This window comes from Rhinolophus ferrumequinum, chromosome 9 (genome assembly GCF_004115265.2).
Source record: "Rhinolophus ferrumequinum isolate MPI-CBG mRhiFer1 chromosome 9, mRhiFer1_v1.p, whole genome shotgun sequence".
NCBI classification, from domain to species: domain Eukaryota; kingdom Metazoa; phylum Chordata; class Mammalia; order Chiroptera; family Rhinolophidae; genus Rhinolophus; species Rhinolophus ferrumequinum.
The window spans coordinates 28,156,783-28,173,044 of record NC_046292.1 but is presented as its reverse complement, the minus strand read 5'-3'; the positions used below and the strand labels follow the sequence as shown (position 1 = coordinate 28,173,044).

Here is a 16,262-nt window from a genome sequence, read left to right as displayed (position 1 = left end):
TAGGAGATACAACTCTGACAAAGCAGATTTGGTGGTAGAAGACTACAATTTGAATTCTGGCTCTGAGCCAAGAAAACAACCATGCAGAAGCAAAGCACTGGATTAGGAGCCCAGAACCCTGGACTTGAATCTCAGCTCTACACTTTAGCCCTGAGACACTGGGCAATCACAAGACCTCTCTGATCCCTCTGACCCTCCACTGCTTCATCTGTGCAATGATTATTATGAGAATTGGGTGAGATCACTCACACGAATAATATTTCTATATAGAATAGTTAAAAAAGAAATATACTACTATACAAAATGCTAATAACAATTGAAACTATACAAACACATACAGATGCTCCAGAAGGAGATGAATGAAGGCTAAAGTGTATGAAAGTGTTTAATAGGTTTTCTTAGAAACAAAACGCTCATTTCTAACTTCAAGTCATCCTTAGGTTTTGAAATACTCAAATCAAGATTGTGCAAATCTAACCCATTTTCTAAATTAAAAGCTCAAATGCTACTTCTTCCCTGACATCTTTCTTAAACACTGGTGTACAGTGAGTACCTTTCGCTAACTTCCTATAGCATTATCCATACCACTAAGCTGATTTCTTGCTGACAGAATCTTGCATTTTAGAGGTTTCCTGTCTATCAGGTTTGTCCCTCTGGCCTAAACAGATTCAGTGCAGTTAGAATGAAAGAACAATGGGTTACAGTGTTTCCTTTCTAACAACTAAGTACTCACTAGGCAAATAAGATATAAATTGAACTAAAACCAAAATAATGTAATTCTGCCATATAGTCCTAAAGTTGCAAAAGAAATTACTATAAAAGTGGATTTCCTCTAGTGCACGTTTGAGCTAGAAACCTAGGTAATTAGTGGGTTTCTAAATCAGAGGGGGAAACTGACTACCAAAAGATAAATAAATGTAAAGGAAAACAACCTAACACCAATTTGTTTCATATTGCCATAATTTTATCTTCAAAGAAAAAAGCATATATTGGAGTTAACAGACAACCCTCTATGGGATGATCAGGACGAGCTCAAACTTTTTACCCTATATTTTTGGACTCTTCTGGAAAAGATTAAACCAATAATATCATTAATTAACTTATAAGCAAGATTTTACTCACAAGTCATCATTTAATTTGTTTGAATTTGAAACAAACCAATGTTTCACATAAACCCTAAATGCCTAACAAATAAACCCTATGTACTAACAAATAAAGGGAATAAAAAATAAATGTACTCACCAAGAACAATATACACTTGCAGTTTGGAGCTGCTGCGTAAGGTAAGTTGTACAAAGAACAAATGCTGTGTTATCCTGACCCTCGGATTCCAGATTACATATGATGTCTAGTACTTCTTTGCAGTCCACCTTTGCAATCTATCAAAAATAAGATGACTAAGTCAAAAAGAAAACGGTGACTTTCCTGTACACTTTGTTATAAAATGCAAAGCTTCTTTTCTATCTTTGATAATTGATGAGGCTAGAATTAGATACAATTTTCTTCTATGACTTAATAATAACTGAGTCTTCTGGAATGAAATATTTCAATAAGAAAATATTAAACAGAGAAGAGATGCTATAAGGAAGATCCACTGCAGTCCCAACACAGACGAAAACATTTTAGTAGTTTTTAAAAAAATTACTCATGAATATTGCGACCATATAAATGAATCAAATTATGTTGATTAACTTCAGGTTATTTTTACCTGAAGTACCATCATTTTCCCTCCCTCCCTCCTTTCCACTCTAGTTACAGATAGAAAAATACAGGGCTTTCCTTTGCTGCCAGTAATACTAGAGGAAGACAACTCAGAAACTGTTTTAGAGCATTTAAATACAAATGATCTATTAACATATCATTTTCTCATATAATTAAGGAAAAAATCTTGTGTGTAAATGAGTTTTTCAAACAACTAAAACATTTTTAGAAATATATCTTTTTCATTTACACTATTTGTAGGAATCTAAAAAAAAGACCACTTCTGGGCAAATCAGTAGAATTTTCTGGGGCTTTTTTGTATACTGGTAAAACAGAGAATAAGACCTCTAAACACCCTTTCTCACTCTCTATTTTATCTTCCCTGTCTTAATAAACAGAAGATACAGAACATAATCTATTTAATGACTGTGTCAGCATTATAAACATCAATTATACTAGGCACCAAATATACAAAACAATGATAATTTCAGGACAAATGAGGTGTGTATCAGGGCAAATGAGGTATACAGAGTTTAGCTCATCTCTTCCAGAGTGCTATGCAGTTCCAATTGATCGGTCTAAGCCTCTAATTTTAGTCATACCCTCAGGCAGGCACAGAAAGGCTTGTTTTCAAAGCTTAACTCAAATGCCATTTTCTCATAGAATCCTTCTCTAAGAACATGTCAAAAACTCTACTCTCAAATTCCTCCTTTGCAGCACTTAATGATAATTGCAATTCAGTCATTGGTTGAACAACCTATTAGCATGTCTTCTCTGCTAGAATATAAAATCCATGAGGTCAGGAGCTATACACATCCTGTTCAAAATTTAATACTGTGTCTGGGACATAGAAGACAGTAAATTGATGCTGATGAATTGAAAAACAGGATCAGGTTTTATCAGGGTAAAAAGCCCTGGTTTACAAACTGAACCTTATACAATTCTGTGTTTTCTAACCTTTTCAGAGACAACACAATGACATAATAAGCAGTATACTGTAGTCGTTAAAAGCAATTATTCTAGAACCAGATTATGTATACTCTCTCCCCAGACCTACAGCTACCAGCTGTGTGACCTTGGATAAGTTACTTCTCAGAAACTTAGTTCCTCAGTTTCCTCATCTGCAAAATGGGAATAACAGAATCTCCCTCATAGAGTTGTTATAAGAATTAATATATGTTGGTATAATATATGACTATATTAATACCACATTGCATATTTTAAAGTTGCTAAGAGAATAGATCTTAAAAGTTTTCATCACAAGAAAACATTTTTTTTTGTAATTTGTATGGTGACAGATGTCAACTACTCTTATTGTGGATCATTTGGCAATATATACAAATACTGAATCATTATGTTGTACACCTGAAACTAATATGTTATATGTCAATTATACCTCAATAAAAAAATATATGTGTACCTATTAAAGTTAACAGTTAAGTCTTTAAAAAAAAGATACTTCAAAAGGGAATTGGCAAATCAGTAGCATTTTAAAGTGTTGTTAAAAATTGTTTTTGTGAAATATATAAATTATTAAAAGGGGGGGAGAAATAAGAAAGTGAACCTTAAGAGTACTAGAAAGTATTTCAAAGGATCATTCTCAGATGCAAGATCACTCTTGATGCAAATTTCTATCTAACGAGTACTGGGAAGCAATGTTAAGTGGTTCAAGATTAAAACATAATTCAACTTAGATTCCATTTTCAGGGGGAAAAAGACACCTCATCATACATTATGAAGATGAAATTTTACTGATTCCCTAAACAAATATGTCCTCATCCATAGCTGAATTAATCAGAAAGGTTATCCAGAGAGGAAATGCCCAGCACATGGTCACTTAAAACTGCATCGACTGAAGGACCAAAATGACAATTCCACAGTAAGTGAGAACAGCTGTTCCAGGGCAAACACCCACCTTCCATCTGTGCATGTTAAAGCTCCTGTCAAAAATCAAAAATTCTAAAATTCGATTTTGGCAGCAGTATAACATCTCCAAGCTGAGAAATAGCATGAGAAATTCTCTAAGCCAGATATATAAATTAGAACGGAAATAACATACAGTCGCATTTCTAGAACATCGTTTTATCCCTTTCAAATAACTTTTATTGTATTAACTCATTTTATCAACATGATAAATTGTAAGACTGGCAAGGCAGGCAACATTATTTCTACCTCACAAATAAAAAATGAGTCAAAGAAGTTTCTTGTCTCAAGTCAACAGAGGCAAATAATCGGAATAGTAAACAAAGTAAAAAAATAATCTCATGTCGTTTTATTTCTACAGGAAAGCCCTTGCATTTTAAAAGGGTACATTTCAGAAATACTTAGGCTTTCATCTTATGGAAACAAAATGTTAAGAAAAAAGAGACAAAAGTGAAGTAAATTAGAAATATACATTTTAAGTAAAAATTCATTATCCTAAAATGAAAGGGGAGGAGGAAATGATACGAAAAACCTGGATTAATAGTTTATAAAGCATAGTTTTATTATTTCCATTTATTACCAGTACTGTAGAGATGAACACTGTCTAACAGTTAGTGTAGAATAGGCCTAAACAGTCCCTCCTCTTGCCTGCCTAACCAATTCTTCTCATTCGTCAACATCCAATTAAAACTCTTTTGTCATTATGAAGTATTCCTTCATAGGCTACTCTAGCATCCAGTGATCTCCTGCCCTGCTTTGAATTCACAGGATCTTGTCAACATTTTATTTTTTCTTCTACTTTGGGTCAACTTTTGAATTAGTGACTCATATCAGCCTTTATGATTTTACTTTTTTATGTGCTTTTACTTTGGCTCTCCAACTAGATTTTGATCTCCTTTTAAGAGCACAGTCTTATAAATGATAACTAAAGTCCTCTGTGCACAAAATCCCATAAGAAGGAAAACAGCCATGTTAAAATGTACCTGTCTGTCAAAGCAGTGCTATTTACTAAGTACCTATACTGTGCTAAAGTACTGGGGATACAAGCCAGTCTGATTTTTGCTCTCATGGAACACGATCTAGTCAGGGATAATAAAAGAAGCAGGCAATTACTAAGAATTATAATGTATATTAAATGCTACAATAGGGGAGTACAGAGGATTTTTCAAATACTTTTGGTAAGAAAAATCTAACCCAGATTTGGGGGATCAAAAACAACTTCCTGTATGAAATCACAACTAAGATGAGAATTAAAGAATGTAGGAATAAGTCATGGAAAAGAGTACAGTTAAATAAGAAAATTGTTCTAGACAGGGAGAAAACGCATGCAAGGGTCTTAAAAGGGTCAGACTGAGCATGGTATTGGAGGAATAAAAATAAATTATTTCATCTTAGGGTATCCCTCTTAGTGCCTGCTTCAGGATCTTTGCCTGATAAATAAGCACTCGATTAACTTTTTTTACTTGAAGAGAATCTTAGTATTTTGCCCCCAAACATCTGCATTTTCTTGAATTTAAAGGAAAAAGAGGTATGACAAAGAAATAAAAGTAACAGAAAAATCCAGGTAAATTAAAATGACATGCTTTTAACACCTCACTAATAATACAATATGATTACACAGCTTGTCCTCAACCTTTTGCAATAAATAGCTTAAGGCCACACTAAAAGCCAAATATATGCCACAAAATACTTTCCAGCTAAAGTAAATTAAAATGAAGGTCACTGACAAGCTTTTGAGAATTTCAATGATTATCTAGGAAAATAAATACCTTGTACCTAGAAAGGTATTGAAATAACTTTTTTGTTCTTAAATATGATTCCAATCTCTGGGGTTTACATTCTGTACCTATTAGGACAAGGAGGTCACATGCATCAAATAATTAAATCTTTGTTTACTATCCATCTTATCCACTACAAAATATATTCCATGACAGCAAAAGCTTGTTTCACTCACCACTGTATTTTCAGTGCCCATAACAGTGCCAGGCATATGGGGAACATCAATAAATATTGAAATGAAAGGTTACAAGGTAAATAACGTAGCAGCCACAAAAAGGCAAGATGAGTAAGTGGGACAGATTGAAGACAGGAAGAATAACATGGAGTAAGGAAAGAAGGCTTCAAGCACAACAGCTCTCACAACAGGCGGACCTCAGGGTCTAGGTACGTAGGGGTGGGATGGCCCGAAGAAAGATGCCAGAACTAGCAAATTACTAAATGTGAGAGTAATCATGGCATATGAGGGAAAAGGTTATCTGATGTAAAGAGTGATATTTACCACTTAATTGGCACTCAGTGAATGAAAGGTTATGTGAATTAAATAAGGTTAGAGACTTAGGACAGAGATAAATTGCACACTGGAAGAGATCCTGAGTGAGGCCACGTCATAAAGCTGTGCAGTTTCATGCTAGACAAAGTAGCCAGCTAAGGTTAACGGGGGTTGAAAATTCAGCCTGCCTGCCAAGTCCTAAGTTTGGGCGCGGGACTCTTCCTCTCAGAAGGGAGACCTGTGAAAGGCAGCAATGTAAAGGGGAGCATAGTGGAGTACTTTTTTACTGACTTCCATTCAAGTACCATACAGTGTAATGTCTATTTATTGTATTTCTCTGATTATAAAAATGTTTATAATAGAAAACCTGAAAAATAATAGAGAATAAAAATTATCCTTAGAACTTTCAACTCAATAACTAATGTTAACAATGTCCAGTATTCTGTCTATACACACTAACTGCACAGCATGAATTCAATATATGACTACTGAAAATATGTACCTATCTTAAAGTGTGGGATTGTGCTAGCTGTATATTCCTTCTTTTATCATAACGTTCTGTTGTTACTTAAGTAAGAATTTTTATCAGCTCACAAGATAGACAGGAGAAGATAAGCAGACTGGAGAGGCAGAGAGAGAAATAAGGAGATGTGAAGACATAAAGGCAATTGAAAAGTAATTAACAATAGTGATGATAGTATTTCTAACTATATGCCAGGTTCTGTTCTACAAGTTTACATAAACTAAATTATTATGTTTTCACAACAACCCAACAATATAGGGATAGTACTGTTATCCCCATTTACAGATTATAAAACTTAAAGCACTGAGAGGTTAAGTAATTTGTCAAAGGTTATACAGATAGTAAGAGGCCCAGGATCTACCCCAGTCTGGCTTGACTCCATACTCTTAGCCAATATGCTAAATCGAGATGTTTTAGACAATCCATTATGACTGAATTGAAAGGCAAAGAACAGTATACCCCTGGTTTTCCCCCAACTATGTGCTCTTTGAAGACAAGGAATACGCTGACTTTCATTTTTAAGCACAGTAAATAAACATTTACCGAATTGAAATGAATGGACTGTGAGCAGAACCAGTGAAGAACTTAGAAGCATCTGAAAGACTATTCAGTATTCAGGATCATTCATTCCACACCATGTTCTCACCTTGAGCTTCTCCTAAATCCTTATCAAAATCTACTTCATAACAAAGTCTGAAATGGCTACATATTGTATGATTCTAACTATATGACAGTAAAAAGAGATTTCCAGGGATTTAGGGGGCAGAGAGGGAATGATGAAGAGGTAGAGTACAGGAAATTTTTAGGGCAGTGACAATATTCTGTATAATACTGTGATAGTAGATATAAGCCATCTGAATGTTTGTCAAAACCCACAGAGTGTACACCACAAAGAGTAAATCCTAATATAAACTGTAGATTTTAGCTAATAATAATGTACTGGTTCACCAATTTTAAGAAATATAACACACTAATGGCAAGATGTTAATAGGTGAAACTGGGGATGGGGGTGGTATATATGGGAACCCTGCACTTTCCACTCAATTTTTCTGTAAACCTAAAACTGCTACACACAAAAAATACTCATTTAAAAAAAATCACTTGACCATTTAAAAACTGGATTGTTTTTCTTTTTATTGTTAGCTTGAAAGAGTTCTTTATATATTCTGGATTCAAGTCCTTTATCAGCAATATGGTTTGCAAATTATTTTCTCCTATTCTGTGGATCAACTTATCAGTTTTCTGAAGGTGTGCTTTGATGCACAGTTGGATGAAGTCCTATTTATTTTTTCTTTAGTTACTTGTGTTTTTTGGTGTCAGATATACGAAACAATTGCCTCATCTGAGATCTTCAAGATTTATTGCTATATTCTCTAAGTTGTGATTGTTTTAGCTATTATATTTAAGTCTATGATCCATTTGGAGTTAATATTTGCATATCGTCCAACTTCATGTTTGTGCAGGTGGATATCAGTTGTTCAAGAATCATTCATTGAAAAGACTGTGCTTTCCCCCATTTCACTGTCTTGGCATCTGTGTAGATAGATAATCAACTAACTATAAGTATGAGGGCTTATTTCTGGACTCTTGATTCTAATCCAGTGATCTTTTTGCCAGTACTGAACCACACTGTCTTGATTACTGTCATTTTACAGTAAACTTTGAAATTAGGAAACCCATGTACAGTAGCACCAAAAAGAACAGGTTTTTTAAAGACAAATTTAAAAATAGAAGTGCAAGACTTATACAGTGAAGACTGAAATGTTAAAAGAAACTCTAGGGCCGGACTGGTGGCTAAGATGGTTGTAGCATCATGCTCCTAACGCTGAGGTCCCCGGTTCGATTCCCACATGGGTCAGTGAGCTGCGCCCTCTACAGCTAAGATTGTGAACAACAGCTCTCCCTGGAGCTGGGCTGCTACAAGCAGAAGGTTGGTGTGAACTGCGCTGGACAGCAGCCATCGTGAGTGGCCCGCAGCAGCGAGAGCTGCCATGAATGGCATTGGCCGACTGCCTCAGCTGGGGGGAGCGCAAGGCTCATTAATACCAGCATGGGCCACGGAGCTGTGTCCTACACAACTAGACTGAGAAATAAGGGCTTGGAGTGGAGTGGGGAGGGGAGGCGGGAGAAATGGGGGAAAGAAAAGCAGAAGATTTAATATTATAAACGACTCTGCACACTCCCCTAATCTGCAGATTCAATGCTATTATATTTGAATTATCTGTTCCCCTCTTCAATTCTTCAATTCTGTCACCTCATATATTTTGGGATTCTGTTGTTTCTCAGATTGGATAATCTCAATTGACCTATTTCATTCAAGTTTGCTGATTCTTTCTTCTGTAATTTCAAATCTGATGTTGAGCCCCTCTAACAAATTAATTTCAATTATTATAACTTTCCACTCCAGAATCTCTATTTGGTTGTTTTTTATAACTTCCATTTCTTTATGGCTAGTCTCAACTTATTGAGACACTGTTCTCATACTTCCCTTTAATTCTTTAGATATGCTTCCATTGGTTCTTTGACTATACAGTTGATCTTCATTATCTGCACATTCTGTATTTACCAATTAGCTTACTTGCTAAAATCTCTTTTTGACCCCAAATTCAATACTCATGAGGCTTTCACAGTCATCCATGAACATGCACAGAGTGACAAAAAAATTGAGTCCCGTGGTGTGCATGTTCCCAGCTAAGGTCAAACAAGGTGAGGCTATTCCTGTTTTAGTTCTCATACAAGTGTCTTTTTCACATTCTATTTAGTGCCATGTTTTGCGTCTTTGTGCTTTTCACTGGAGAGTTCACTGTTTAAAACAGACCCCAAGTGTAGTGCTGAAGTGCTGTCCAGTGTTCCTACGTGCAAGAGGCTGTGATGTGCCTTACAAAGAAAATGCATTAAATAAGCTTCACTCGGGCGTGAGTTACAGTGCTGCTGGCTGTCAGTTCAATGTTAATGAATCAACAGTGTATATTAAATAAGGTGTCCTTAAACCAAAACACACATAAAACAAGGTTATGTATTGGTCAGTGGACAAAAATATTGTGAAAAGATGCTGGCAAAAACCTAACCTTGTATATATATCCTCATAGGAGCAATGGTTTCAGTATTTGCTAATTCAGTGTTTGTAGTGACTATATAGAACATAACTACCATGAATGACAAGAATTGATTATATTTGCAATAGGCAATTTAAAGTCCTTTGTCTATTAAGTACAATATCTGGGTGTCCTTAGAAATAGTTTCTATTGGCTGCCTTTTTACCCTATGTGTGGACTATCATATTTCTTTATATAATATGTGGATATTTTAAATAATATATTGTGGCAACTCTGGAAATCTGATTCTCCCACTTCTTTAGGGTTTGTTATTGTTACTATTTGTTTAGTGACTTTCCTGGAATAATTCTGTAGTCTGTATTCTGTCACATATGGCTACTATAGTCTTTGCTCAGTTTCCTTAATGGTCAGCTAGCTACATATTCAACATACTTGTTTAAATGCCTTGAACAAGTTAAGTCTGCTTTTGCCAAGAGGCTCTGTGTTTGTGTTGGGGCATGCTTTCAATATTTCAGTGCAGAAAACCAGGGTAAGTAAGAGGTGAGGGATTAGGGCCTTCTCAGGTCATTCCTTGGCAGACACAAAGCCTTGTACATGCATATTCCTTTACAGAGTCCTAGGAATATGTCAGAGGTTTTCAAAGTCCCCTGTGGACATCCCATATCCGTTTTTCTTTTTAATTTTTTAGCCAGTCTCTTGTTAGCCTGACTGGTAATGCCTCCTCAGACAACTGTCATATTAAACAATTACCACTGATTATTTCTGACAAATGTCATGGGGACAGAGCTTTTGGCAGAGTAAACTCTGAGTCAAATAAAGACAAGTCCTGAGAATGAAGCTTTTTAGAAAGTTGCCAGATAGGTCAAATAGTTACAATTCTCAGGGGATAAGCTTTTGCAGAATTCCAAAACCATTCTGCTTCCTCAGGTGGCTGTTAGGCTGCTGGTTTTCACAGCCACTGTAGTTTCAAGGCTGTTTTTAAGGTTACTGTAAAGCTGAGGTGAGAGTGATGGGAAGTAGGGAAAGTTAAAATGCCACCAAGCTCACTGTTCTTATTGAAATTCATCTGTTTTTCTTGAATAAAATCTCCTAGGATTGTGGTAATTTCCAGAGCTCTAAAAAGTTAATCTCATTCACTCTTTGGTTTCAAATGCTGATGTCTTGAACTCTTAATTTTCAGCTCAGACCTCTCCCCTACGTCTCACATTGTCATTACTGTCTGCTGTTTCACTCCACTGCACTGTTCATCTGTATTTCCCCAGTGCCCAGTCAAGTCCTCCAGTGAATATATGTTACATGACTGGAAGGCATGTCTGTAACATTTCTTACAATAACATGTGAATCTAAAATTATCTCAAAATAAAACGTTATTAAAAATGAAAAGAAAAAAGATCACCTTAGCTATTATAGAAAATGAGCTGTGGGGACAAGAATAAATGCAATTAGAAGACTTTCATAACAATCAAGCTACCTACCAATGGCATGACAGGCAACCAACTGAAATACGAGAATGTGGGTAATGGAGGCACATTTGTCTTCCTAAGTTATTTTCATGCTTAGGCTACCAAGGTAAACTAGTATTCTGGCCAGTGCTATTACTGGAATATTTTATCAATTAACTTTGTCTAGAATAATGGTTTTCAACCTAGAGTTTTCCTGATCCATTCTGAGGTATAATGCAAATAATATGTTCCTAACAATAGATTTTAAAAACTGCAACTGGTAAATGTCTTTTCAAAAAGGAATCAAAGTGGATTTAAGGTTATCCATACAATGGATTCCTCTCACTTGCATCCTTGAGTAGAAGAAAGGTGGGAATTACAATTAGCAATCCTATAGTTCATGTAAACCTAGGTCTACCTTTAGGAGAATCATCCCTGTTAGGTTCATAGACATCACCTGGAAAAAAGTCTGTACTTCTAAAAATTGGGCTTCTTTTAAGCTTCAGCAATACCACAGACAAGCATTATGCTAAGTGGTCTCATGTAGGTTTCTTAAAGAAATAAACCGTCACTGATGCTTCTAATTAAACTCTATGATCGCTGTGTATCTGAGAGAAGCCTGAAACGTCCTACTGAATTTTTGAAAATGATGTGTCTGACTACTCATAACTCTCCATAATAACCTGTGGGGACAGAGCCCCAAAAGCAGTTTCCAGGCTCTCAGCCTCACATAGAAAGGTGCTGGCTCAGGTAGTAAATGGCCATCGACTGTGATCAAATGACCATCAGCTGTGGCTAGTTGGCCGTCAGCTGTGGCTAGTTGGCCGTCAGCTGTAACCAGTGAGCCATTGGGCACTAATATAACTGCCGTGGCGAGGCTAGCAGAAAATGGGGACTAGCAAGAAGATGGTGGCTGAGCCTGCAAGCGGAGCAGAGAGGGTTGCAAACAGTGTGGCTCCTGCTTCCTGTGTCTCCAACCCAGCCGCCAGCGAGAGTGTGGTGATATGACTCCCCTATCTATGGCTCCGTGGGTGTTCCTTTTTGGCCTAGCCATATCCTGCGTTCTTGTGTGGGGAGTGGGACCAGAGACCCCGCAGGCCGTCCTGCATGACACAACCCCTCCAGTGTAATTATACAATACTCACATATAACCCATGAAAGTGAGACTAGAAGTGAGATCCAGATACATACTCAGCCATGGGAAGATGTCTTTCAAAGCTATTTAAAAGAAATCTCCTCTGCTTTAGGAGATAAATATTTAAATAGGCAAATCCTCAATTTCTTCATACAGTCTTTCTACCTTCAGTGTATTTCTTGAGTATACATCTCATCCCCCGTATGATCATAAGGATTATAAATGAAATTATTCAGATTTTAATTTTAAATTTAATTATATACTTTGTTATTATTCCTTGTTCCGGATCCATCTTAATCTTATTTCTTATTTAAGCTACACCTGGAATTTCTTGTTCTTGTTTACTCCCAAACTGAACTCCCAATGGGTCCTGTTTAAATGTATTTGCTGTTTATCATTTATACCTAGTTACTGTGTCAATTCCCAACAGTGTTAGACTAGTGAGTAAATTAGGTCCTGTTTGTCTTTTCCTTTCCTCATCAAAAGAAACAAGCCTCTTCTATTGTGTCTGCTAACCACATTAGACACTGAAGATGTAGTTCATTCAAGGATCAAGGCTGAAATGGACCCCTACCTTAACTGTGTCAAGAACTCTGCTGACAGAGTTCTTGGTTCTTCATAACAGAAGTGCTTCATGTTTAAACATCATTATCCTTCATATTGTATGTGGAAAACTTGATCTTTGCAAAGATTTCCTCTTTCAGTAGCGAAAAAAAATACAGGAAACATCCACTTGGGGCAGTGGGCCATGGCCAAGTCTATAACTTCCACTGAAATCTTTTCATATGCAAAATTAATAGCAATGCCACCTCATTCAATTCTAAATGAAGTATTTACAAACTAGAACTTGAGGATTCTATGGAGTTCTCAATTTTGGCTTTCAAGCTGACCTTCTCAATTAATCTTAATTGTATGTATCTGGCTAAATCTTCCCCAGCAGAGGTTTCCCATTACACACACCTATTACCGTGATACCCACAGGTGCCAACATACAAGTACTTTTATTCCCAGCTGTTGCTCAAGTTAATTTGACTCCTCCTGAACTCAGCTGAAGTAGATGGCTAAATGTGTAACTCTGCTACCTTAGAACACATGTTGATTTTAAATTAATGAACATCTAGTGATTCATTAGTATTTTTCCAAAGCAAATTTTAAAGATTCTCTTTAATTCTGTGGTCTCTTGCAAAAGAAAGTATCACTGGATGAGACTAATTATGATGGTACCAGTGTTCCTTTTAAAATAATTTTATGATGTGTGCTAAATGTTTTTGCATTCATCTATTCGACAAATTAACCCCAACCATTATAAAGTATTTTAAATCACACCTATATACGAATGTATAAATGTGAATGGAATGATATACCATCAAGATGTTTCCTATTAGAACTTGGTTCATCAATGCTTACCAACTGAAAATAAGTTGTACAGTGGAAAGAGGGCTGCCAGGGAGTCAGGAGATCTGTGTTCTGGCCTGGGCTTGGACTCTGTCATTAGCTTAATGCAGGTAAGGCCTTGGAAACAACTATCTGGACCTCAGTTATATCCTTGGTAAAACAGAGAGGGTTAGACTAAATGATATCAATGGTTATAATACACTGGAAAATCTGATTCTTGCAAAGCAAGGGTCGGCAAACATTTTTTGTAAAGGGCCATACAGAAAATACTTTCAGCTTTGCAGGCCCAACGGTCTCTCTTATAGCTACTCAACTCTGCCACTGAAGAGCAAAAACAGCCACAGACAATAAACAATGGGCATGATGCGTTCCAATAAAACTTTATTTACAAAAACAGGGACTTGGGTGGATTTGGCCCACAGGCCATAGTTTGCCTACCTTTCTATTTTTGTCCTGTCAGCAAGTCCTGTCCTTTCTCCTTCAACTAATAACTCCAATTTCTTCTCCTAACCTAATATATACTCTTTCTAAGCTTCCTAAAACACTGTTTCAGTCATTTCACTTCCTACCTTCAAAACCTTCCTAATGTCTATTGCATCAAATCTAAGCTCTAATGCACTGGATTTTCCAAGGCCTAACTTTCCCCCCACCAATAGGTCTTATTTCTCACAAGACCTCAATACCCACTCTGCCCCAGGCACAGTGTTCTCTCGTGGGTCCATGCAAAGTACACATTCATTTCTGTGCATCTACTACTACAGTTAGTTATCCCAAAACTATTCTCTCTATCCATCGAAACCCCACCATTATTTCAAGGTTCAACTCAAGGATCAATGTTTTATAAAGCCTTATATGCCAGTCTACAAAGATATTCTCTATCTCTACGCATCTACTGAATTTAGGGGCAGTATCATATGGCTTAGTACTTACCTTCCTATAATTGTTTCTGGCAACCACAAGAGGCCATACACACTCTTCTGTACTTATCAATACTTACTACAATGTTAGAAACAAGGCAGATTTTAAATAAACAAAGGCTAAGACATTAAAGAAAAAGTTGTTATTGTTAGGATGAAGAGGGAAATCCAAACTCTAGCATTTTTGGTTCTTCTGAATTCTTTTGGCATATGTCAGGTGCTGAGAATAGCCATTACTACATCTTACTCTGATTAAGTTTCCCAAGCAGCTATTACTAGAGGTAAGCAGTCTTCCATCTCTTTAACCTTCCCAACATTGCAAATGCATATGCTTAGCATACAGGCTTGTAGTTAGTCCCTTATGAGTGCCTACTATGTGGCTAAATATTCTTCTAGAATGTAGGGATATAGCAATTGAACAAACCTATGTCCCTGTCCTTACACAGTTTTTAATCTAGTTGGAAGAAACAGAGAATAAGCAAATATGATTTCCAGTAGAAGCAGCAATACATACTATAAAGAAAAAATAGGTAGGTAAGAGAGCAAAGAGTGATGGGGCCATTTTAGATGGGTTTGTATATATTTATAATAATGACAGTAGATTTATTGAAGAAAAATAGGACAGTAGGGGGCTAGGGTATTATTTTAGATGGGACCGTGAGGAAGGCCTCTCTGATATGGTACCATTGAGGAAAGATGTGAATGGTGTTAAGGGAATAAGCAATCCAAACTATCTTGTGAAAGGGCATTCCAGACAGAGGAAATAGTAAGTACAAAGCTCTAAGGCAGGAATATGTTCAGCTTTTCAAAGAACAGTAAAGACAAGATGGCTGGAGAGCAGATGAAAATTAAGTTGTACAAGATACAGTAAGTGATGGTTGGAGAAGCAGCTAGGGGCCATGGCACACAGAATAAAGACTTCTAGATTTATTCTGAAAAAGATGGAAAGCTGTTGAATGGACATGACCAAGGGAGTGGCATGGTCTGACTAAGAGATTATTTTGACTACTTTTGAAAAGAATAAAATGTAGGGGGCAAGAGTGAAAGCAAGTACACCAATTGAGGCTTCTGAATCCATCTTTGTATCCCCAATGCATAAGGCAGCACTTGGTATATAAACCTTTAGGTATATAACACCTTGGAGAATATTTATTATCCTATATCGTTAATATAACATACCAAACGCAGGTTTGAATCTCACCATAACTGCTTTAAGCTTAGTAACCATGAACATACTACTTAATCTCAGCCTTACTTTCCTCACCAATACAATGGAGCTACCTAAGAGTTGTGAGGATTAAATGTGACAATGTATATAAAGCACTTAGCCTAATGCCTAACACATAGTAAGGACTCAAAAAAATGGTAGCTGGTTATTCACTACCAGCCCCCTCAGCTCAAACATTGAGAATACAATTGGAATGCAATTGACTTCATTCAGAAAAAAAGTTCATAAAAACAAAGCCCTAATACCAGGAATATCAGGAGATTAGTTATGGACATGTTAAGTTTGATACACTATTAGCCATACAAGCAGAAACATTAGTCAGTTAGGTATATAAGTCTGGAATTCAGAGGAAAGGACTGTGCTGGAAATAAAAGAATTGGGATTTACACCATAGTTTGTGTTTACAGCCACGAGTCTAGATGAGATCACTAAGGAAATAGATAGAAAAGAGAATACACTCAAAAACAGAATCCTCGAGTACAGGTAGAACTGAGAAAGAGAAACCAACCAAGTAGACAGAAAACCAAGAGAGTGTGCTAGAACCAAGTGAAAAAACTGTTAAAATTTTAAAAGACAAAGATGTCAGATTGAGTAAGATGAAAACTGAGAAATCTTCATTAGACTTAGTGATGTGGGTGAACCGGCCTTTTTAGAATGTGTTCAAGGAGAAAAA

At 36.4% G+C, this 16,262-nt stretch overlaps 1 protein-coding gene across 1 annotated transcript in view; it reads right to left on the bottom strand.

Moving 5' to 3' along the window:
* RLF (RLF zinc finger) overlaps positions 1-16,262 on the bottom strand; it is a 69,854-nt gene that overhangs the window by 15,085 nt on the left and 38,507 nt on the right. The window contains exon 6 of the mRNA XM_033114445.1: positions 1,243-1,379. Coding sequence (XP_032970336.1) covers positions 1,243-1,379 — 137 coding nt within the window. The remainder of the gene's footprint in view (positions 1-1,242; positions 1,380-16,262) is intronic.